Genomic DNA, 21937 nt, shown 5'->3' on the forward strand with positions numbered 1-21937 from the left:
ACAAAATCAGCTGCTATCATTGAGATATAACTGCAATAGATGTGCATTAAATATACTGTGTGTATCTATAGGTTTAATGCACTCTGTGTTATATCACCACACGCCCAAAATTATCACATCACTATTTATTCAGCTATTCAAGCTTTATTTTTGTTTTAAACGTTTATAAACAGCTCCAGTTTATAAATGACTACAGTTTTAATTAGAGAATGAATCCCAACATTCAGGTGCTTCTTCTCGCCATTCACGTGACCCGACAGTTGAATGACGTGCGCGTAGAACTTTTACCGACCAATCAGAATGCCGATGGTTTAATAACGTTTTGTGTGACATCCAAGAAACGTACGCTTAATTATTATTATTATTAATTTTATTTATTTATTTATTGGTTATTTCCTGTTTTGAAGCGTTAAACGTGTCCGTGCTGCGGTGTGTGTAGCTTTTTTTTATTTTTATTATTTATTTTTTTCCCTGCTATAGCTCAGACTCCGCCCCCGAGGGAGTCAGTACTCTGGCGCGTGCACTATTCCAGCTGTTGTTAGAGACAGTGCAGATGTCGTGTTGATTCTCGGCAGTGTGGCGCTCGCGCTGCTTTCAGGATGCTGTACATGCACGCTGTAGCCGCTCTGCTCGCCTTATCGTGCTTCCTGAAGGAGACTGAGGCCTGGGGATACAAGAATGGAATTCTTCACAACTCCATTTGGCTTGGTAAATTTGGTTTTTACAATAAAATTTTTGTTTGTATTTGCTGTAACAGTGATTACAGTTGACTAGTTATAAAAGTAACCTAAGTATGGAGTGGGGTGAGGTGGGGGGACCAAATGTCCCCACAAGGATAGGAATATCAGACGTCAGTTTTAATCTAGTTGGCAACATTTGGCTGGTTTCAATGAAGAAAACAGATTTATGTTCTTACAAACTGCAGCTTTTTGTAGGCATAGCATTAATTAGCTGCTTTAATAACTGTTAATGTAAGGTCCTCACAGCAATAGTAAGACAAGGATAGTAAGATAAACTTGTGTCTGTGTGTGTGTGTATGGTGTGTGTATGGTGTTTGTGTTGGCCACTGCCTCACACTACGAGACAGGCATTTATGACCACCTCAGTGGAGAGTCCATCCTTGTGTGTGTGTGTGTGTGTGTGTGTGTGTGTGTGTTTGGTGTTTGTGTTGGTCACTCGCTCACACATTAATAATTGTTAGTGTAAGGTCCTCACAAGAATAGTAAGACAAGGATAGTAAGACAAACTTATGTGTGTGTGTGTGTGTGGTGTTTGTGTTGGCCACTGCCTCACACTATGAGACAGGCATTTATGACCACCTCAGTGGAGAGTCCATCCTTGTGTGTGTGTGTGTGTGTGTGTGTGTTTGGTGTTTGTGTTGGTCACTCGCTCACACATTAATAATTGTTAGTGTAAGGTCCTCACAAGAATAGTAAGACAAGGATAGTAAGACAAACTTATGTGTGTGTGTGTGTGTGTGTGTGTGTGGTGTTTGTGTTGGCCACTGCCTCACACTACGAGACAGGCATTTATGACCGCCTCAGTGGAGAGTCCATCCTTCCTCTGAGGGAGTCTTGTAAACGAGGGGAAGTGACCTCACTGTCTTACGCAGTAGCATTGCTACATTCAAACCACACTGTAGTAATTACCTCAGAACAATCGAGTCATTCATCATTAGTGGCTCAAGATGTGAAAACAAACTTTAGTAAATTGCCAGTTTCTGAAATCTGTGTGAACATCATTTTTCATTTACCACCATGACTCTAGAGCTTGTATGGTTTTACTCTTAACAATGTGCTGGTTAAACCTCAGCACAAAAGGTTCTAAACTTAGTTAGAATGCTTAGTATAATTCTAAAGGAGTTTAATTTGACCTTAAAGATCACTGGTACATTTGAAGGGACATTTTACATTGTGTATAGCCTAAGGAACAAAACTATAACTGTAAAGTTAAAATAAAAAGAGCCGCTCTCCGATGTGCTTAATATCATGGCAATTTCTTCCACAGCACATCTGGAAAACATATAAAAGCTGTTTACTGCTATACATCATTGTGTTTTCCTGAATTTGGATTACCCTGTGCACTCTTCTGTTCAGTGGCCACTTGATGAAAGCAGCTTGTGAAGCTTTTCAGTGATGTGAAGTGGCCTGCAGCTTCTACAGGGTCATGCTTTCAGGGTCAAACTCTAGGCTCGCCCATGAGGCATGGAAAGATTCACAGATACCAACTTGAACACATCAAACATTTGCCTCAAGTGTTTAAAAGTTGCTAAACTTTCAAGCTGTGTTCCCTATTGCCAGAGTTTCACATCTCTCACAGATGCTAACAACTCTCTAGACTTCTACTTTCTGTTTTAGGTGCTGTCCTGTCAGCCAGATTGTTTAAGGAACAATTAACACCATTGGACACTGAGCAGATCCACATCCACTTGTGGGCCAGCCCACTGATCCTGATAACAGCAGTAACTAATGTGTGTTTTTTTTTCTTTTCTCGCTGCAGAACAAGCAGCTGGAGTGTACCACCGGGAATCTCGCAAAGGGAGATACCAGCTGACGTATAAGGAGGCCAAAGCTGTGTGCAAGTTTGAGGGGGGTTCACTAGCCACTTATGATCAACTTGAAGCTGCCAGACAAATAGGTCTCTACTGCCAATCTTTTTGTTTTTTTAATCGGCTGTTAAAATCTGGGCCAAGGCAACACATGGGACTTGTATATAAAATGAAAAACAGTTTATATAAAGAGATAGCTTAACCTGATAGCACCTATCCAAAATCAACATTAGCTAGTAATCAATTACCATTAGTCAGAGACTTTTTCTTGTAATCTCTTATTTGTACTACTGCACATTTTGTAAGGTGTGAAAATTAGTAAAATAATTTCATTCTGTGCTCTGTTACTAGAGTAACACCTATAAAAAGCTAACCAGATCATATCCTCATTTCAGCTAAATTTGATTCTAAGCACTCCGTCTCTTAGGTCTGTTAAGATCATTATTTTTGATTTGCTTGGGATCTGCGATTCCTCTCTTTGCTGCTCTCTAATTGTGCAAAATGCTGTTTCTCATACACCAATGATTTACAGCGGATTTCCTCCAATTACTAATTCCCATGGGAACCAAATTATTTTCTAGGTACCACTTTAGTGTTTCTAGGAACTGGTCCTTTACCAGCAGAACATGATTTGATTATTTGGAAATTAGAAGAGGCATGAGATGATCTGCTAGAACATTATCAGTGTAGTCTGTGAATAAGAATGTTTTATGACAGAATTACTCTTGGCATGCATAAAATCCAGCTGACGTATGAAGCTTTTTGTTACAAAAGCCGTATATTCTGGAGTTTTCCGGAGAACACATGGCAGCTATGGATCCACTTAGTACATAAAAATGAGTTTAAAGGTGCAGTTTGTAAAGTGTATCTACAAACATAAAAAGGAAATTTTACACACATCTTAGAATGACTGTGACTCACAATATTAGGGCTAGGTTCTTCATTTCAACTATACTGTAAAGATTTTACTAGCCTGGAAATTTGCTCTATTAGCTCTAGCCCCAGCTGGAACAGATCTGTAGAGCTTCCTTAAAAGGCACTTTATAAGGCACATGTAGTTTCAATTATTATTATTATTATTATTATTATTACTATTATTACTATTATGGCAATACATAAAATATTTCTCTGTTTTCCAAAGGCTTTCATGTGTGTGCAGCTGGATGGTTTGATAAAGGCCGTGTGGGATATCCCATCGTGAAAGCAGGAGCCAGTTGCGGATATGGAAAGGTTGGAATTATCGATTATGGTTATCGACTAAACAAAAGTGAGAAGTGGGATGTCTACTGCTACAATCCTAATTGTGAGTAGAACTAAAAGAACTAATAGACAAGTGGTAGTGAAGTAATTCTGGGAAGGATGCTAATTACTAATTACATTTTGAGGCAAAGTGCAATCCCACAGTTTCTTGTTAGAAACTAGTGTCCTCCTAAATAGTGAATGGTGTAACCACTGACAAGAGTCACACTTTTTGTGGGTGGCAAGATCTCTAAATTAAATATTTATTTTATATCCAGAACAACAGTCATTGGTCTTTGTGGAGCAAAATATCAAGCTGTGTGTAAGCCAGCAATGAGAGCATGTGGCTATGTCATCTGCATTGAGACTCATATGTCTGAGAAAAAGAACCAAGGAAAATATAATAACTGTTTAATTAGACCATGACTGAACAGTTGTGTGACGTTCACTCCTACAGATGATTCACCTAACTCAATTTCAATTCAGCTGTAACGCACAAATCTGCACATAAGCTTCCATACATGTACACCTTTAAGACTATCTTACAGAACATTTCCACAGTCATTTGTACTGATGTCATTTAACTGTCATAAACATACTGGGGGAAAGTTTTTCAAAGTTTTGGTGGGGCAGCATTCTGATGGCTGTTAAGTACCAGAAAGTCCCTTAAATTTTAACTTCTTCAGAGCAAGTGCAAGAGAATTTTGAAAGACATGCTTCATGACAGCTGTGACCTTGAACAAACCAGACATTACTTATTTTACCTTATTTAGCCAGCAACAGGCATGGTTTCTGTGCATGTTCTGCCTGTGTCTTTGTGGGTTTCCTCCATCCTCTCAGAAACATACTAGCTAGGTGGATTAGTGACTCTTGATTGCCCCCAGGTGTATGAATGTGTATATGCATGGTACCCTACGTCGGACTGAAATCCCATCCAGGGTGTATTCTCACCTCACGCCCAGTTCCCTGGATCCACCACAATGCTGACCAGGATAAAGTGGGCATTGAAGATGAATAAATAAATAGCCAGCAATAGATTTTGTTTTATGTATTTTGTTTACAAAATGCACTAGATATTGAAACTGAGTCTTCAAAACTGAAATATATTATTTTGTAACTCTGTGGTGTGTATTTTAGTCTGAGAAAATGTTTGCTTAAAAGTCTTTGCCTCTCATTTATATCTGTTATATACTATAAATGACAGTGTATACATGCATACTTGTACAGTATGTGTGTGTTTGAGGGAATGATTCTTGTTGCAGGTTTGACACAGTTGTTGACTCAATTTTACAGCAGTGTGTTCAAGGTCACAGCAGACAATGACACAAATGACTGACAGCCTGTAAAGCCAATATGTCTGTTAAAAGCTTGACTATTTATTCCCTTCTGAACATATGGAATTCATATCCATTAGTCTCATGTCCTAGAGCAGATTTGCATTTTCGGGCCTTCAACTTAAAGTAGAAAAGTGACTATGCTTAAAAAATGACTCAATGAACTTTTTACAGCAAAAGAGTGTGGAGGTGTGCATACAGACCAGGAGAAGATTCTGCAGTCACCAGGCTTTCCAGATGAGTATCCTGATGAGCAGATCTGCTATTGGCACATTCGTGTGCGCTACGGCCAGAGGATTCGTCTGCAGTTCCTCGAATTCGATGTTGAGGATGATGTAGACTGCATCAGTGATTATCTGGAGATCTATGACAGTTATGATGATGTCTCAGGTTTTGCTGGAAGGTATGAAGGTGTTTATTTACAAGCTTATTTTGTGTACAAAATTCTACAAAGCATGACCTGTGTGTTCTTTGTAGGTACTGTGGAGATGAACTACCTGAAGACTTTCTTAGCACAGGTGCGTGTTTTACCCCGTTATCACATTTACTGTATTTCACCTTTCTTAGAATTATTATTATTATTATTAGTGTTTAAAATACATGTAATTCTTAACCTTAAACTATTTGAAGTTTTGTTTGATTTGATTTAATTTTAAAGGATTTTAAATATTTCCATGGCAAAATCTTAACTTTAGATGATGTAGCAGCAAGTCAGACATCTGCATCACAGTGTGTCTGGGGTATTTTTCTGTCTCTAATCATGTCTGCATCTTACCTTATCCCCAGGTAATGTTATGACACTAAAGTTCCTTGCCGATTCATCTGTGTCTGCCGGAGGTTTCAGGCTACAATACACTGCTATTGATTCATCTCTGCTCTCTGACAATGACACAAGCGCTTACACTTGACCACTTCTTAAGTAGATGATGTTTTTATCAGTGAATTGTTTAGGTAATATGTTTACACAATTGTAATCCACCATTTAAAGAAATGTATAGGACTGTATTAAACTTCTTTTGTACTTCACTTGTACTTTCATTTGTTATATCTTTTTGTTTTTTTTGTAAAAAATAAAATAATAATAGGTCATTTGAATTAAAAAATTATTGCAGTTTTTTTTGTTGTAATTATTGTTGTAATTATTGTACTTTTTTGTAAAACAGTGAAGTGCTGCACATAGTTAAGAGCATATAAAACTTAAATATAAAGAAAACAAACACACAAAAACAACATATAATTGATAAATACGTTGATAAATATATATGACATAACTACACTACAAGTACAGATTAAAATGCTAATAGGTTAAAGTATTTTTTTTTTTTTTAGTCTTGATTTAAACCCCACGTTAGAGATAGAACTTGATGTCTAGTGGGATGTTATTAATTCAGTAATAATTGATATTATTAAATTATTTGAATGATTAATCCGAAGGAAACAGTCAATATAACGAAGGGCAAATACTAATATAATTCCATCGATATAAAGCTCAGAATTGGGGGAGGACTTAGTAACTTCAGAAGACCAATGACCGGCTCGGGCTGCTCCTTTGTGATGAATTATTAATGAGTGGGCGGGGCTTGCGGCGGGTGAAAGGTGAAGCTGTTCAGCGCGCCTTGTTTGGCGCCAGCGTTTTTCGCGGGACTGCTGAAGAAATAGCGAGACGGCTATTAACCTCCCCGTTATTGACAGTCATTCACTTTTTTTTGGCAATAACTTTCGCTTGTTTTGTTAGTGTAAGCTTTTCGTCCATGCTAACGCCGCTTTTTGTTGGTTGTGTTCCTTTAATTTCAGTGAGGTGAGAGAACACTACTTTTCCCCTTTGCTTCCTAGTTAGCTGCAGTGTGTCCTGGGCAGGGGGTTGGGTAAGTTAGCTAGCCACCATGTTCATGATATCAGACCACAATATCAAAGCTAACGCCTAAACTAAAAAAATAATAATAAATAAGTCTAGTTTGCTTGCACTCGAGGAAAGGCTGCTGTATCTAGCAGGCTACAGGCGTATCGTTTTGGGCTCATTACATGAGTGCAGATGTTATTAGCTGGCTTTTATTAGCTGGCTCCACATTGTTTACACGACGTGACGTGATGTGCTAAACTAGATTGCTAGCTGTGTAGTAGATATTAAACATAAACAATCCCGATGCTGCACTGGGGAATTATAGAGAATATATAATTAGCTAAAGTGTCTGTCGTTATGCAACCTATTTCTGATCACTTGGCTAGCCAGCCACTTAGCAGGGAGGAGGCAGAGAAGCTAGCTAGGTGCCTCCTCCGTCTATGCTCCTCACTGCTGATTGCCTCTTTCTGATATCTAGCAGTTAAATGCGCGTGCTTTCAGATGCGCTCGAGCTCTTTAGCAGCCTCCTTGCATATCTGGCATTATTGCCACCTGTTAGCTGCTGTGCATCAGTGAATAAAGGGGCTTAAAGTGTAACTGTACATTTGTAGTCATAGCACCCAGTGTGCTTCAGTAAATGACTGAAATCATCTAGCATCTTTCAGACACCACATTAATATTTCTTGATCATGATTCTAATCTGAAGCACATGGATAATTGTTTCCTAAAGGTGTTAAAGAAATAAGAGCCAGGCATCAGAGCTAGGGCTGCTGTTTTGAGGTACTACAAAATTCTAGTCCGGTGTTTAAAGTGCTCTTTCATACGTAGTTTTGTGTTTTTCTTGGCCGTACCCAGTTCAGCATATGAAGAGTTTGAGCGTTAGATGAGAGTTTGATTTGAGTGATGGAGTAAGGACAGCACAAGACTACAGGAAAAGGGGGGTGGGTCCAGGATTGGGGTTTGTGTTCTTGTTGTAATTGTTTGTGCTCCTGTAGGACGTGAGGATGATGGCCACGGTCTCCATGTCCAGCTCCAGCCTCCTCCCTCTCCTCGGGACTCTGGAGGACGATGCAGCCGGAGTGTCGGAGCAGACTGATGCCTACCTTACCATCGCCAAGTGAGTGATGGAGGCTCCAATAGATGAGCTTGATTATTGAAATGGTTATACCATTGTGAAGCTGTAGCACATTCTTAGATGGTCGTAAAACATTCCTAACTTGTGTTTGCTATTTTTAGTCGGCTCAGTGGAGAAGATGGACGGCAGTTCTTTCCTTTGATTGTTAAGCACTTTCCACGCTTGGGTAAAGCTTTTCAGGTAAGAATTCGCTATAAAATCAGTTTGCATTCTTTTGTAGGTTTTATAATCTTTGATTCTGTCATATACTTACTTGGAATTTGGCACTATTAAATGTACTTATTTTTTGTAACGTTTGCATTTCTCCATTCATACTTGGTACAATGTGTTTGTGCTGACAGACTCACATATCCAGCGAGAACGAGGAGCTAAGCCAGGCTGCGCTTCAAGCACTGGGTTTCTGTGTATTCAACACAAGCATTGTATCTGGCATTCCAGGTAAGTTATAGAGCAAAGTGAACAGAATACAGATACAAGGCAAGTCTTAGATATCTGTTTCTTATTGGTTTTGAGATGTGTTCTTTGAATCTTTTACAGCAAGTTTTACAGAGGAGATCTTGTTGGCCCTTTGTGCCCTGGTGTTAAAGACCACAGACAAGAACACGTGCACACGGGCATTATGGGTCATTTCAAAACAGAACTTTCCCGCAGAAGTTGTTGCCAAGAAGGTCAGTAATCAGAAAGTATTCTACAAGTTGTAGGTGCTTTCACTTTCATTTTAAGCCATATTTGCATCTCTCTTCTGTCTTTTAGACAGCAGAACTACTCAAGACTCTAGAGGCTCTGCATACAAAAGACATCCAGTCAGTCCTGACGGATCACGAGTCGCTAAACGTTGTTATAAAGTAAATACTTGTTACATTTTCTTTTTCAATACTTACCTCTAAATAATATAATTTTGTGACACTTATGGGAACTTTTCGGTGTGAAACCTATTGTTTGGCACTTGAACTCTCATTGTTTGGACAAATCATATTTCCATGGACCATTGTATAAGTCTCTACTAACCAAAATGTCAAAATTACTTACTTTTACTACCGACACAAAAATAAGCTGTTTGTGTAACAGTTTGAATGTTTCGATTACAGGCTGCTCGAGCAGGCTCCTGTTCAGATGAGTGAAGGAGCAGTCTTGTGGATTAAGCTGGTTATACCTCTGGTGGTTCACCCAGCCTCGAAGGTGCGCTTGCGTGCGGCTGCAGCGCTGGAAATGGGAATGCCCCTTCTTCTGGAGAAACAGCAAGAGGTGGCTGCCATTGTAGAGCCCATGATGTCTTCTGTAAGTTTTTCCCTCATTTTCCATCTTGCAGAGACACTGAAAGAGTGAGATATAGGCTTTTTTGCTCGAAGCTGTTTGCCCTTGAGTTAGGAGGCCATTGTGGCTTGTTATGATTATTTGGGTGATAGTGACTTTATTTTGCTTCCTGTTGAAAAATACCACAATCTGTGATTCTGTTAAAGAAGCTCTGTTGTGGAGGTGATATTTTATTTATTTATTTTTTTATTTAGAAAACAAATTGAATGGCTTTTCAAACATTGTTTCTCTTACTGAAATACAGAATTAGAATATGTTTTGGAAAAAGTAGTCAGCGCTAGTTGGCTTGGGTGGGGTTATCTTTCACAATGCTCTTTCAAATAACTGGCACCTTATTTATTAATTAATTTATTTATTTATTATTATTATTATTATTATTATTTTTTTTTTTTTTTTTAGAAACTTATCCCGGAGATGCAGAAACTGTTCTCCACCAAGAATGAGAGCAATGTGCTGAAGCTCTGGCCTTTATTTGTAAAGCTTCTGGGCAAGGTAAGGCATACACATGATCATGCCACTCATGAGCTTTCTTTTTTTCTTTCAGATGTTTGCTGCAGGTAAATGTGAAATGTGTTGTCTCTGTTTAGTTGCTCCACAAAGGAGGTGCCTTCATAAACTCGCTGCTCTATTTAGAAGAGCTGGGCTTCCGCAGCTCCTCTCCCAGCATTAAGAAAATTGCCTTCATAGCCTGGAAGAGCCTCATTGACAACTTTGCTCTTAATCCAGGTGAGCAGTTGATCAGACTGCTACAAACATGTACCTCATATCTTTTTGTCATTTAATATGGAGTGGATCAAACTGGATTAAATGTCTTTTTTCAGATATTCTCTGTAGCAGCAAGCGACTAAAGTTGCTCATGCAGCCCCTCAGCTCCATCCTTGTGAGGACTGAAGCCTTGCTGCTCACCAAATTAGAGGTCTGGTGGTATCTGGTGGTCAAACTAGGGCCTAACCTGTCAGCTAACTTTGAACAGGTAAACCAGAATGTAATGTAATTTACAATGTAATACAGGCAGCACAGCACATTTTTGTACTATTGTGAGTATTGGAAAGTTTTTAAAATCTGAAACTCTATAAAGGTTGGTGTACCACTGCTGCTTAGCACACTTCCTCCAGATGCCTCACTGGGGTCTCCAGCCACCTCTGCTAGAAGCACAAGCCAGAGCAATGGCATTGGACTAGTTACTCCTAAACCAGGTATAGGGAATGTGGGCTTTTTTTTTTCCCCCTCTGGACATTAAATATGTTATTTTCACTTGAAACCTATATGTGATATCTCTCTCTCTGTCTTATTCATGCATCTATTTCAGCTGTTCCCTCATGTAGCAGTCCAGGTGCTAGCTCTCGTCTCAGCCTTAACAGCAGTGTGAACGTCTCGCAGTCCTACTCGTCCATCCAGCTGCTGGGGCTGGAGATGCTACTGCACTACTTTCTAGGCTCACAGGCCTGTGCTGCTGCAGCCAAGAACAGTCTGCAGCTCAGTCTTGGTAAAGCAGTAGTGCATACTTTCTTTGTTATTGTTTGAATTCAGTTTCCATGATTGCCTCTGACTGTTTTTAATAATCTGTAGTTTTGCAGTTATTGTAATTCCATACCCTTTTCTCTCGGTATACTTTTAAAACTATTTTAGGATACTACGGCACAGCGGCTGTATGTGAGCTATATTATAATCTCACATTTTACTTTTTCAGAGCCTTTGTCACACAACCTTCTAAGCAGCCACTCTTTCTTCAGCAAGCACTCCTCCACACTCATTTCAGCTGTTAGAGATGGCTTCATCTCTGTGGGCAAAGATGCTCCAGGTACTCAGTTGCCTTAATTCATGCTGTAGTGACTAGTTTTTGAGATTGTGTTAGTGTGCAATTGCATGCAGCCCTTATCCAGTTAATTATGGTGTGGGATTTTTCTATAAATAAACTGTACTTTACTCTAAAATATTCCCTGCCATTGTTATAGGTAATGCTGTGTCTGTGACTTCAGAGTACCCCTTAATGTTGGGACCCTTATTATTATTTCTAATTGTTTAGGATCTAATGTGCAAAGATCCACATTTTCATACTTTTTTTTAATTATCTAAATGAATTAAGAGCAAACCTGGTTCTAATAAGAGTGGACCCACCTGAATAATGTGAATGTGGATAATTTGGCATGTACTCTTAGGAGACAATAGTCTCATTGTGCAGTTGCCAGCCCCTGAAGAGCCTTTGTTATACTTCTCTCAGTGGATGGGTGTTTTTATTTTAACATGTGTTTGTACATTTACCCAATCATTGCACTGTATTCAGGCTGCTGTGGCTGATTTGGTCATTGTACAAATTTGTCATTTACAGAAGATACTTGGCTCTTGGGGCAACCCTAGAAACACTGTTGGCTAAGAATTTGCTTGACCATGCCTAGCATGTTGTTTTGGCAGTTTTATAGTCTTAAAATGAAACTAATAAAATAGGCATATTTTTGTTGTATTTCTTTGTTTAGAAGCATTGCTGAATCTGATATGGACCAGCCTTGTTGGCCATGTCAATACAACAGTAGAGGCTGGTAAGTGTTGCAGTGGTCTGTAAATCTGAATAAATACTCATGCATGACTAAAGTGTTCTGTTGCTGTTTAAGCTTGCATCTGTTCCTTCTTTGTGGTTCCTTTTTTTTTTTACAGCTGGCAATAAGAAGGAGAGACAGGGTTCTGAAGTGCTTACTCTCCTGCTGCAGGCCCTGCAGTCTATTGTGTCCTCTGAAGCCCTGCCAGCTCCACGGGCTTTGGTAAATCATCTCACTTTGCAAATGGCTGCTCTTGAAAACCAACTCCGTCAGACTCAACAGCGAATACTAATTACAAGTACTCAGTCAAGTACATTTTAGGTTTCTAAATCTTGGGATGCCAACACCCCAAGACTTTAAATCCTCATGGCACCCTTAATCTGGAAACCTCAAAGACTTGTATTGAGAATTCATTGCTAGTGTTTGATGGAGGTGATTTTTAACTCCATACAAAAGCTGTTTTGTACCTGTCTCATCCCAGATATTGCCCAACACTGCTTTCTGTGCTGTGCATTTTTTTTTTAAACTTTTTGTCCTACTTTACAGGCTTTGTTGGAAGCTACTGTGAAAACCATACCTCAGAAGGTGCTAGGGTCTGCAGCGTATCAAGTGGCCAACATGGACGTCTTGAATGTGAGTTAGGGGGTTGACATTGTTTGCAGCTGACTATTTTATAGTAACTTGTATTTTGAAACAGTCCTAAAATGTGCTAAAAGCTACTTGGCGGTCATTATTTATAAGTGCATTGCTTTATGTATAAAAATGTTATCCGTTTCTATACAGGGTACCCCAGCTCTTTTCTTGATTCTTCTCTTCTACAAGAGCAGTATGCTCTCATCATTTGTGACTGATGAAAGGTGAGTTCTTTAGAGGGATGTCGGTCTTGCCAGTTTATTATTCTTTTTACCTTGTAAGTGAGTCTTTTGGTCATAAGGAGAACCCTATATTTGGTTAAAGGATCAATGATGAAAGGCTTTCAGCATTGCTTAATAACAGAAATGCATTTATTGCATTGGTTTGCCTTTCTTTTTGCTATCTGGTAGGTTCTTTGTGTGCTTGGAGACCCTCGTCGGTTGCGGTCTCTGTGGGCCCACATCCCCCCTGGCCTTTGGAGAATCAGTTTTGGGGACAGTCAGTGGCAGTGTGGAGGCTGTGGAAAACAAAGAGCATTTGTGGAGAATGTGGAGTGTAGTTGTGAACCCTTTAACTGATACCATTACACAGGTTTGTTCTGTGTTTATAGTAGATTACTCTTTGTTGGTTCGCATTTTGAGCATTAACAGATCACCTCCTTTTTTTTTAACAGACAAATGAGGTGAATCAAGGAGATGCCCTGGAGCATAACTTCAGTGCAATTCATAGTGCCTTGATGTTTCCCGTTACTCACCTTTTGCCTGGCTCAGGTCTTCCCCAGGTCAGTAACCATCTGCATTTGTCACATATACTTTGGGCTTTATAGTCGGCTGCTCGCGCAGACTGCTTTATTGTCATTTCTTCAACAGACGACTCAGAAGACCATGCTGAGCACTTGGTCTCGACTATACAAGGCTTTTGCTCGCTGCTCAGCTCTTGTGGCCACAGCAGAGGAGAATGTGTGCTGCGAAGAGTTGTGTGCCAGGATATCTGCTGCACTGGATGGTGAAGCCCTGAAGGTATACAGCATACATGGAACATGACAGTTTCGTTCATTATGTTTTTCTCAAATTAATGGAGCTCTGTTTTTCCCCTGTCTAGAGTTTGTCCACTCTTGATGCAGTAGCAAATATCTTGCTGTCCATTATTGAAAGTGTGGACTTCTCTCCATTTACCCCTCAGTTTCAGCAGAAGATGAAATGTAAGACATCATATGTTTTGCTTTAGATGGAAGGACAGACTTTTTTTAATGGTTTTACAATTAACAATGAACCTTTCTCTCCTTAGCCCCTCACACACCACTTGGTTGGGTTCGAAAGAGGAACAAAGCTCTGGGGAATCTCTCAAACTTTCATATGCTCTTGGTGCAGTCTTTAGAAGCTTTCCTAACTTTGGCCTCTTCAGAGGAGAGCTGTGCAGTTTTAAGTGGCATTGGCACAATGCTCTTCTCTATTGTGTCTATTCTTTTCACAAACCTTGCATTACCCACTGTTATCCACGAGTCTTTGGCTTCCCTCACCAAACCTCTCACGCTTCTTTATGGTCAAATAGGAAGGTGAGTTTTCAGTATTTTAGACTACTTATATGGTAATAATTGAACAACTTCAAACAAAACCTGAATACCTCAACCCATACTGAATGCATTTTTTTTGTCTCTTAATTCATGTAGTTCAGAAGGTGAACAGTCAAAGACCCACTCTGTGCTAGAATCCAAGGTAAATGTATTGCTCAAGCTGAAGATGCTGATCATCACCTATAGTTCTTACCTCATCCTTTTCTTACAATCCTGATACTGTATTTAAAATACATCTTTTCTACCTTCAATTTAGTTGGAAAAGTTGGTAGGAGATATGCTTGGCACCCTGCAAACACGTTCTACACTGCAGTATGATGATGAGCTGCTGGAGGTTTTGTCTCCTTTGCTCTGTGTACTTTTCCAGCACAAGAGCAAACATATCCGCTCTGTCATCACTCAGTTCTGGAATGCCACTTTTGGAAATGCCCTTGTGCTGACATACCCTGAGAATCTCAGGTGCGTGCGCGCGTATTATATATTAAAATGTTCATGTATGTTTCACTTGCAAGACCTGTATGTATACTTGAGTCTAAAATTTATTCTATTATGATTAAGAAAATCTTGTCTGTAATTATACAAAAAGTGCCCAAAAAAGCCTTGACTGATGAAAGAAAAATTTCTTCTAGGCCTGTTTTAAATCAAGCTAAGCAGAAGTCTCCCTTAATTTTACCTGGTTTTCAAGAAGTTGAAAACTCTGAGGATTTCAGCGGACAGGGCTCAGTAAGTTCTTTCTAGCAGTTCTAGCATCAGACACATTCACAGTAGTAAAAACCCAACTAACCAGTATAATAATATCTAACCTTATAGCACTTAGTAAGCTAAGTACACTTTCTTATACTCCATATTGTGCATTGAATGACAACATACCTTGTAAGACACTTCCACCTGGCTGAATTTCACCACCTGAAGGGGTTTACCTAGGAGGCCACACATTTTAGAAAATAACGTTTTTAGTAGACATTGCTGAATCTGAAATGGTGCACCAAATGTATATATCTTCATAGTTCATTTTGTTTTGAGCAGAGTGAGTGTTCTCAACTTGACCCCAAAATCAGTGGGATGATGGTGTCATCAGTGGGAAAGAGAGAATCCTTACTAACCAGGGCAGCGGAGCTAAAGGAAAGGAGCTCTGGAACACCCTCCAAGCCTGTATCTGTAAGTGACCTGAAATGACACCCTTTAACCTTTGATCATATCAGTTGTATCATATATTTTGGCTGATGGTGGTATAACATTTGCAGGTGAAACTGGATTTTGGGTCTCCGAAGCCACAACGAAAAGAAGTTCTTGAGGAGGAGACATCAGTAGATTTTGTCTTCATTCCTCCTGAGGCAAAGGAGAGAGTGTTGACTGAACATCAGAAGGAGGTCAAAAGAACTAAAAGGTACTAAAGCAAACATACCAGATTTTGTACTGCAGCAAAATGTCTCATACTTAAACGTGTACTTTATGTACTGCTTTATTCCTTGTTTTCTAGGGTTGATATCCCTGCTATGTACAATAATTTGGATGTCTCTTTGGATGCTACAGTCTTTACACAGTACACCCAGAGCCAAGAGGAATCCATGTATGTACTGTTTTTTGCATTAGTTTCATTATCTCAGCATCTCTGTGCCTTTCAGGACTGATTTACCAGCATGTGTTTCCATTTAGGGACAAACTGCCAACACAGGATCAAGCTGAGACCAAAGAAATCAAAATGACTGAACCGAAGGTAAGACTGTATATTTGACTACACTGAAAAGTCTTTATTGTGCATATGGCTGTATTATTGTAATTAGTGCAAGAGATGTCAATACATCGAGTAGTAATTTAATTTTTTTTCCTCCATAGGATTTAAAGGCAGAGGCATCATCTGTAAATGATGATCAGAAGGTGCAAGATAACATCAGTCCAGACACAGATGCACAAGACAAAGCAACAAATGAAGCTAACGAAAATACTGAGCTGCCTTCATCTGCGGACATCACAGCTTTGGATGCCAGTGAACTTCAGGATTCTGCAACCGATAAAGAGAGCCAAAGCCCAAACGTGTCCGGTTCATCCGACATGATCTCTGGTACTCCACCAAAGCCTAGCAGCCGACGTCAGTCCTTCATCACCCTTGAGAAATATGGAGAGGGTAGGCCAGCCAGTTCCCCAAGTGTTACAAAATTTACTGGCCCACTCTCTAGGACTTCTTGTAGTCAGGAGCCTCCAAAGTCACAAAATGACGTAAAATTGCCTCCACCTGCTTCTTACTCGCAGCCTGAAATTGGTAAAGAGATCTCTAAGGAATCTGCTGCTAATATAACCCAGGATTCTACTCATCAGGCTGATGGAACAAATGTAGAAATAAAGGCAGAGTTAAAATCAGTAGCTAAATGTCCAAGTGAAGGCACAGAAGATGAAGATGATGTGATCCCAGACACCCAGACGCAAGAGCTGAATGAGGCAGCTGATACTGGTAACAAGTCTTCAGACAAAGACAAAGACAGTGTGGAGGTGAACACTGAAATTGCCTCCCCTGCTGGAGAATCTGAGGTTTTTGCTGCTTCTCAGGATTCAAGTCAGGTTGAACCAAGGAGGTCGGGTAGACGCAGAAGTAGACCTGTCCTGCCAGGAGAAGAGTCAGATCAGGAATCAAAAAGCAAGCAGCAGAAAAAGGCTCCTGTTAGTGCATCAACTTCAAATGATGCACAAAAGTCTACACCTGCCAAGAAAACAGACATTTTGCCTACAAGAACCAGAAGAAGTAGAGTCCATGAAGAGAACATGAGTGAAAGTGGCAAATTGCAGAATAGTGAACAGAAGAATGAACAGAAAGATTCACAAGTGACATGTGTGGCTACCACTACGAGTTCATCACAAGGAAGGAGTAAAAGTAGGAGTAAAGAGGTTAACCAGACTGAGCCTTCTGTTGAAAAACAGTCTCCTTTAAGTCAAACAGATGATAAGAAGGAGTCTCCTCTTAATCAGTCAGATAGTCAGTCACATAATAGGCCTGTAAGGCGGACCAGAGTAAGCAATGCTAATGCAGAAGTGTCAGACAAAAGACAAAGTGGTGAGAACTCTCCGGGAGACTCTCCAGCTGGTGTGTCCAAACAAGTGGACAGCTCTGCGTCTGATGCTGATGGCCAGTCGCCTGGCAGGCCAAGAAGATCAAGGAGGTCTGAAGCAGCTGAAGCACAAAACAAAGATAAGCCTGGGCTGAGAAATGAACAAGTGAGTGACCCAAGTAATACTCAGACACAAACACCTGCAAAAGGCAAAGTAGGTAGGCGGAAGAGGGCTGAGGAAGAGATGAGTAACATCAGTAAAGACACTACTCCATCAGGTTCAGTGAATTCTGAATGCTCACAGGGTAATGAGATCAGTGAGTTACAGGATAATTCTCAAGGGCGTGGCAAATATAGAACTCGTCGTTCATCTCAAGCCTTGTTGGCATCCGTTGAGAACTCAGAGTCTGATGGGTCTGATACCCGAGATGGACAACGATCTAAAAGGGCTAGAGGGCATAAATCATCTGAATTGATGCCAAGCACAGTGATTAATGAAAATGCTCCTGGGGATATGTTGGGCAAGGAAGATGCGGATATCCCTTCGGTTCCAATGGACGTGTCTAAGAATGAGTCAGAGGCCTCTTTAGGTGTTAGCACACTGAATGAGGTTCAAGACCTTCAGAAAGCTGATGACAAAGATGAGGCCCCTGTAGTTGAAGGCCCAGCAACTGAACATTACATTTCTGAAATAAAATCAGCTGATGATGAGCAACAAAGTGACAAAGACTCTAAGATGCAAACAGAATCTGATCTGGACACTGTTAACACTGTTCTGGAAGAGAGGGCTGTTGAGAAAGAAACCCTTCCATCTTCACAGAACAGCCTACAGCTACCGGCAAAAGTTGAGTTAAAGGCTCCGGAATTGCGTACATGTCCACATACTAAAAGAGGTCGTGGGCGCAGACGCTCCACTAACTGTAACTGCCTCCAAGTTAGCAGCACACCTTCAAAAGAACAATGCAGTAATTCTCAAGATGTACAGGATCTAAAGGAAAACAAGGTTCTGCTTGAATCCACCAGCCTGCCAGCTGAAGCTGAGTTGAACAGTATTACATCTGTCTCACCAGAAAAAGAGAGTGTAGCACTTCAAGACAATTGCCCTGACATTGCTAATGTACAGTCTTCTCCATCTTTACCCAGCTTGACAGAAGCAGAGGTACCTGCTGAAAGCCCAGTGGAGAAGCATAATGAAAGTGTTTCTCAGTCCTCTGATGTGAGTGAAGCTACAGCCGAGGCAGAGGAACACCAGAAAGACAATGTAGATGACACAGAGGATAAGCATGAGGAAAAAGAACAGGATAAAATTTCTTCAGAAAACACATTTAGCCAAGCGCAACCGCAGGAAGGTCCAAGTGCACCAGATGCCTCTCCAAGCCATAGCCAACCTGTGGAAGATAAGCCAATATGCCAGGAACATTCCAAATCTCCTGTCAGTCAGGAGGAAATAGTTCCAAGTGGAGATAAAATTGAGATGCCAGAAAAGGAGGAACTTGTGCCTGAACTAGATGGTGCAGTTACTGCACTTCCAGAGGGTACTGAATTGGACAGGACCCCTCATGAAGAGGGGGATGATGGTGAATCAACACAGATAGACAAAGATCTTCAACCTGAGACAGCTCTACCTTGTGAAGCATCTGTACCTCCACAAACTGCCTTAGCGGAAGCATGCTTAGACTCCCCACCCAAACAGACGTCTTCAGATTCTCTTTGTACTAACACAGAAGTGAGGCAGAGTCCCAGTAGCAGTGTAACACGTGGTGTATGGTCACCATCAGCTTCTCCATCTACAAGCATTCTGAAGAAAGGACAGAAGAGGCCGTGTGAAGAAGATTCTCCTTCACCTCTCATTAAGGTAGTATTTTTAGGATAAAATGTTTATTAAAGATCAAAAGTTTAATTTTAGTATAATATGGTGTGCCTGGGGAATATTGCTGTTTATTTTAATGCATATAACAGGAAGCATATTATAGTTGTGGGTTTTTTTGTTTTTGTTTTTGTTGTAGTCTCGCAGAGTGTCCTTCGCAAACCCGATATACCAGCAGGAATTGGCTGATGATATTGACCGCCGTAGTCCAGTAATACGGACCAGCTCTCCAAAATCAAAAGCTATTGGACAGCCCAAGGTATTATGACTGATATTTCTGTATTCTTAAGATATAAAGGCAAATTACATCTGAGTTAATTTAATTAGAATACAATTGTATTACAGTATATTACAACACCTACAAAAGGCCTGTTGTCCCTCAGCCCTCGCAACCTTCGCAGTCCAGGTTACAAGAGTTCAAAGAAATGCCTGGTAATTGTTTTTGTTATTCCTAGAACATTTTATATAATTTTATTTTTCACATTTTGATAGTTTAGACAGGTTTGAAAATCTTAAGCTTGTTCTCTTGAGTCCAGCTTAATATGAGTATTGGATAGTTAACGTACAAATTACACGTTAATGTTTAACTTGGCAACAGATCTCAGAAATGAGTCAGGAGCCCCGGCCCATTCCAAAGGATTGTGTTTATCCCGCGCTTGTCTGCTGTTCTACCCCTGTGGAGGCTGTTCTTCCCCAGATATCTTCCTCAATGTGGTAAGTTCTAATGGTCAGCATTTAATCTGGTAATTAAGTGCAGTTGCATTCAGTGTAGACTAAGTGGATGACACTTGCCACTCTAACATGCTCTTCATTACATTCTCATGTGAATTCTATTATACATAATAATTCCTTTTTTTCCTCCAGTGACTTCCACTGAGTAGAAAATTTTAAAGGTGACCTGATTAGGTTGGCCCCAGTGCACAAGCTTTGTTGATAAAACTTAAGCAAATAGCTTCCCTTCAGTAAAAATACACATCGTACAACTAGTTTTCTCTCTGTTTTTCTTATTACCTCTTGAATGAATAAAAATGACTGCAGTTCATAATTTTTTTTTTGTATTCACTCGTCTCTGTATATTTCTCTTTGTACCTAGGCCTCGAGGATTTGGTCAGCTTGTGCGTGCTAGGAATATTAAAACAGTTGGAGATCTGAGTGCTCTATCCCCAAACGAAATCAAGTTGCTCCCTATTCGCTCACCTAAGGTGTCAAATCTGAAAAAAGCACTGAAAACCTATCATGAGCAGCAGGTACAGTAAAATCCAACAATTGCTTAATTGTGAATATTGCGCTTAACTAATATTGTATTTACTCACATTTTATTTATCCATTAAGCGCAAAGGACGGCCAGATGACCTGAAAAGCTTTGATGAAATGGAGAAAATGACCTCTGAACCCGAGGAGATTACTGCAGCTCCAAATCAAGAGGAGGACCAAATGTGTGGAGATGGACAAGGTACAGCTGACATATTAGCAGTATCGATTACCTGCATGCATCATGTAGGAAAGAATACAGAGAACTTCTACCACATCATTTTCAGGAAATAGGTACTAGACATTGACATGAGGGCTTTTTTTTTTTTTTTTTTTTTTTTACTGCAGAAGTCATCTCTTCAGAAGTGCCATCAACTGCAGAGCAGAAACAAGAAGAACCAGTGCCTGTGGAGCTGCTGTCAGATGTTGCTGCTCTGGGATCTCGTCTAACCCATGAGGAACTCGGTCGCTGTTCGCCAAGAGAACTGGGTCTGATGCATGAACAACTCAGTGGGATGATGAGAAGTATTGTGGATCATCTTCAGTCACGTTTAGTCAGCAACCTTGAGGACAGCTTGTCATGATGGGAACCAGCCTTCTCATACTCTGCCTTCTACATGGAACATGCCTCAGTGACTGGTTTTTAACATGGTTATTAGCAGTGGACTACTTGGTTTTTAGTCATCGTTTTAGCTGTGGGTCTTCTAACATCCTATTTTCCAGACTGATGGGAAAGGTCTGAAAATACATGCTTGGATATTAATAGCTTGTACCATATTCATATCTTCTGAGAGCATTTAATGGATTGATGGGTCTTGCTTAGAATTTTATTGACGCTTCTTAAAGAAATCCGTGCAGACCAGAATGCAGATGGCACTTTTAGTATTACAATACTTTTTTTTTTGTTTAAATAAAGGAATGAAGATGTAAGAGTGTTGTTTTTAACTGAGAATTTACCAGCAGGATTGAGGTCTTTGTGCATTATGTTTCTTGGTCCAGAATTATGGAACATCAATAATTTGTAGGTCACATGGTAATCCTTGATACATCCAAGATGATCCTTCATGGGTAATCAAAGTCACACATTTTATAGTTCACATTAGTCTTTATTATTATTATTATTTTTGTTATCATTAAAGACTGCCAGTGAACACGGTGTAGAATTTGAGTTTACAAATTGTGTTCATGCAGCCTGTGATTTAAGGAAATGATCTTGTAAATATTCTTGAAATTTGTAAATCAACAAGGTTAAAAGTGTGTTAAATTACAGTGGTAGTGTGACCAACTCTTGTTTTCAGTCACTGTCAGCCTTATTTAGGATAATTAGCATTTCATTTCTATTATGTAGAGTTCTACATTCATAACAAACCAAAATTCATGCAGAGATCGTATTTCACTGACGATGTCTTCTGTTATCAGTACTTTATTGCTATTGCTAACTAGTCATTTAATCATTTCATACATGGTCTCAACACAAGGACAGTTCAGGAAGTGGTGTTTTTGTTTTAAAGGGATATTTTAAAAGTGGAAATGCATGTGTCTGCATGCAGTGTTGTTTAATAAAACCATCTAAAAACCTGGATATATTTAAATAATTTATGCATCAAAGAAATTGACTTCTTTACATA

At 39.9% G+C, this 21937-nt stretch overlaps 2 protein-coding genes across 3 annotated transcripts; both read left to right on the forward strand.

The window, feature by feature from the left end:
* Positions 1–521: 521 nt before the first annotated feature.
* Positions 522–6147, forward strand: tnfaip6 (tumor necrosis factor, alpha-induced protein 6). Of its 2 annotated transcripts, none has more exons than XM_034304732.2 (6): positions 522–708; positions 2500–2637; positions 3708–3851; positions 5296–5524; positions 5599–5639; positions 5908–6147. In XM_034304732.2, the coding sequence occupies exons 1-6, from the start codon at positions 600–602 to the stop codon at positions 6027–6029; spliced, it is 783 nt and encodes a 260-aa protein (XP_034160623.1). In that variant the 5' UTR covers positions 522–599; the 3' UTR covers positions 6030–6147. The 2 variants fall into 2 exon arrangements, with proteins under 2 accessions (XP_034160623.1, XP_026768694.1); XM_026912893.3 differs by having other exon boundaries at positions 523–708; positions 3690–3851.
* Positions 6148–6706: 559 nt separating this feature from the next.
* On the forward strand, positions 6707–21904 carry rif1 (replication timing regulatory factor 1). The gene is made up of 36 exons (XM_026911609.3): positions 6707–6919; positions 7957–8078; positions 8198–8276; positions 8438–8534; positions 8634–8764; positions 8850–8941; positions 9185–9374; positions 9810–9902; positions 9998–10136; positions 10232–10383; positions 10489–10606; positions 10720–10896; positions 11101–11211; positions 11885–11947; positions 12063–12166; positions 12491–12577; positions 12728–12801; positions 12988–13168; positions 13251–13358; positions 13447–13596; positions 13679–13778; positions 13865–14132; positions 14247–14292; positions 14407–14609; positions 14780–14873; positions 15177–15308; positions 15395–15537; positions 15631–15720; positions 15807–15867; positions 15987–19046; positions 19198–19317; positions 19404–19490; positions 19657–19772; positions 20152–20305; positions 20391–20511; positions 20658–21904. Exons 2-36 carry the CDS (start codon positions 7966–7968, stop codon positions 20891–20893), a joined length of 7290 nt encoding a protein of 2429 aa, XP_026767410.3. The 5' UTR covers positions 6707–6919; positions 7957–7965; the 3' UTR covers positions 20894–21904.
* The last annotated feature ends 33 nt before the right edge of the window (positions 21905–21937 follow it).

This window comes from Pangasianodon hypophthalmus, chromosome 5, assembly GCF_027358585.1.
Source record: "Pangasianodon hypophthalmus isolate fPanHyp1 chromosome 5, fPanHyp1.pri, whole genome shotgun sequence".
NCBI classification, from domain to species: Eukaryota; Metazoa; Chordata; class Actinopteri; order Siluriformes; family Pangasiidae; genus Pangasianodon; species Pangasianodon hypophthalmus.

What these genes read in the sequence shown, in the direction of transcription:
- tnfaip6 (XM_026912893.3), top strand. Translation starts at nt 600, where the DNA reads ATGCTGTACATGCACGCTGTAGCCGCTCTGCTCGCCTTATCGTGCTTC. An exon ending in CTACTGCTACAATCCTAATT is followed by an intron (nt 3,852 to 5,295) that starts GTGAGTAGAACT and finishes AACTTTTTACAG; the next exon opens with CAAAAGAGTGTGGAGGTGTG. An exon ending in TGAAGACTTTCTTAGCACAG is followed by an intron (nt 5,640 to 5,907) that starts GTGCGTGTTTTA and finishes CCTTATCCCCAG; the next exon opens with GTAATGTTATGACACTAAAG.
- rif1 (XM_026911609.3), top strand. Translation starts at nt 7,966, where the DNA reads ATGATGGCCACGGTCTCCATGTCCAGCTCCAGCCTCCTCCCTCTCCTC. An exon ending in TGGATGGTGAAGCCCTGAAG is followed by an intron (nt 13,597 to 13,678) that starts GTATACAGCATA and finishes TCCCCTGTCTAG; the next exon opens with AGTTTGTCCACTCTTGATGC. An exon ending in ATTTCAGCGGACAGGGCTCA is followed by an intron (nt 14,874 to 15,176) that starts GTAAGTTCTTTC and finishes TGTTTTGAGCAG; the next exon opens with AGTGAGTGTTCTCAACTTGA.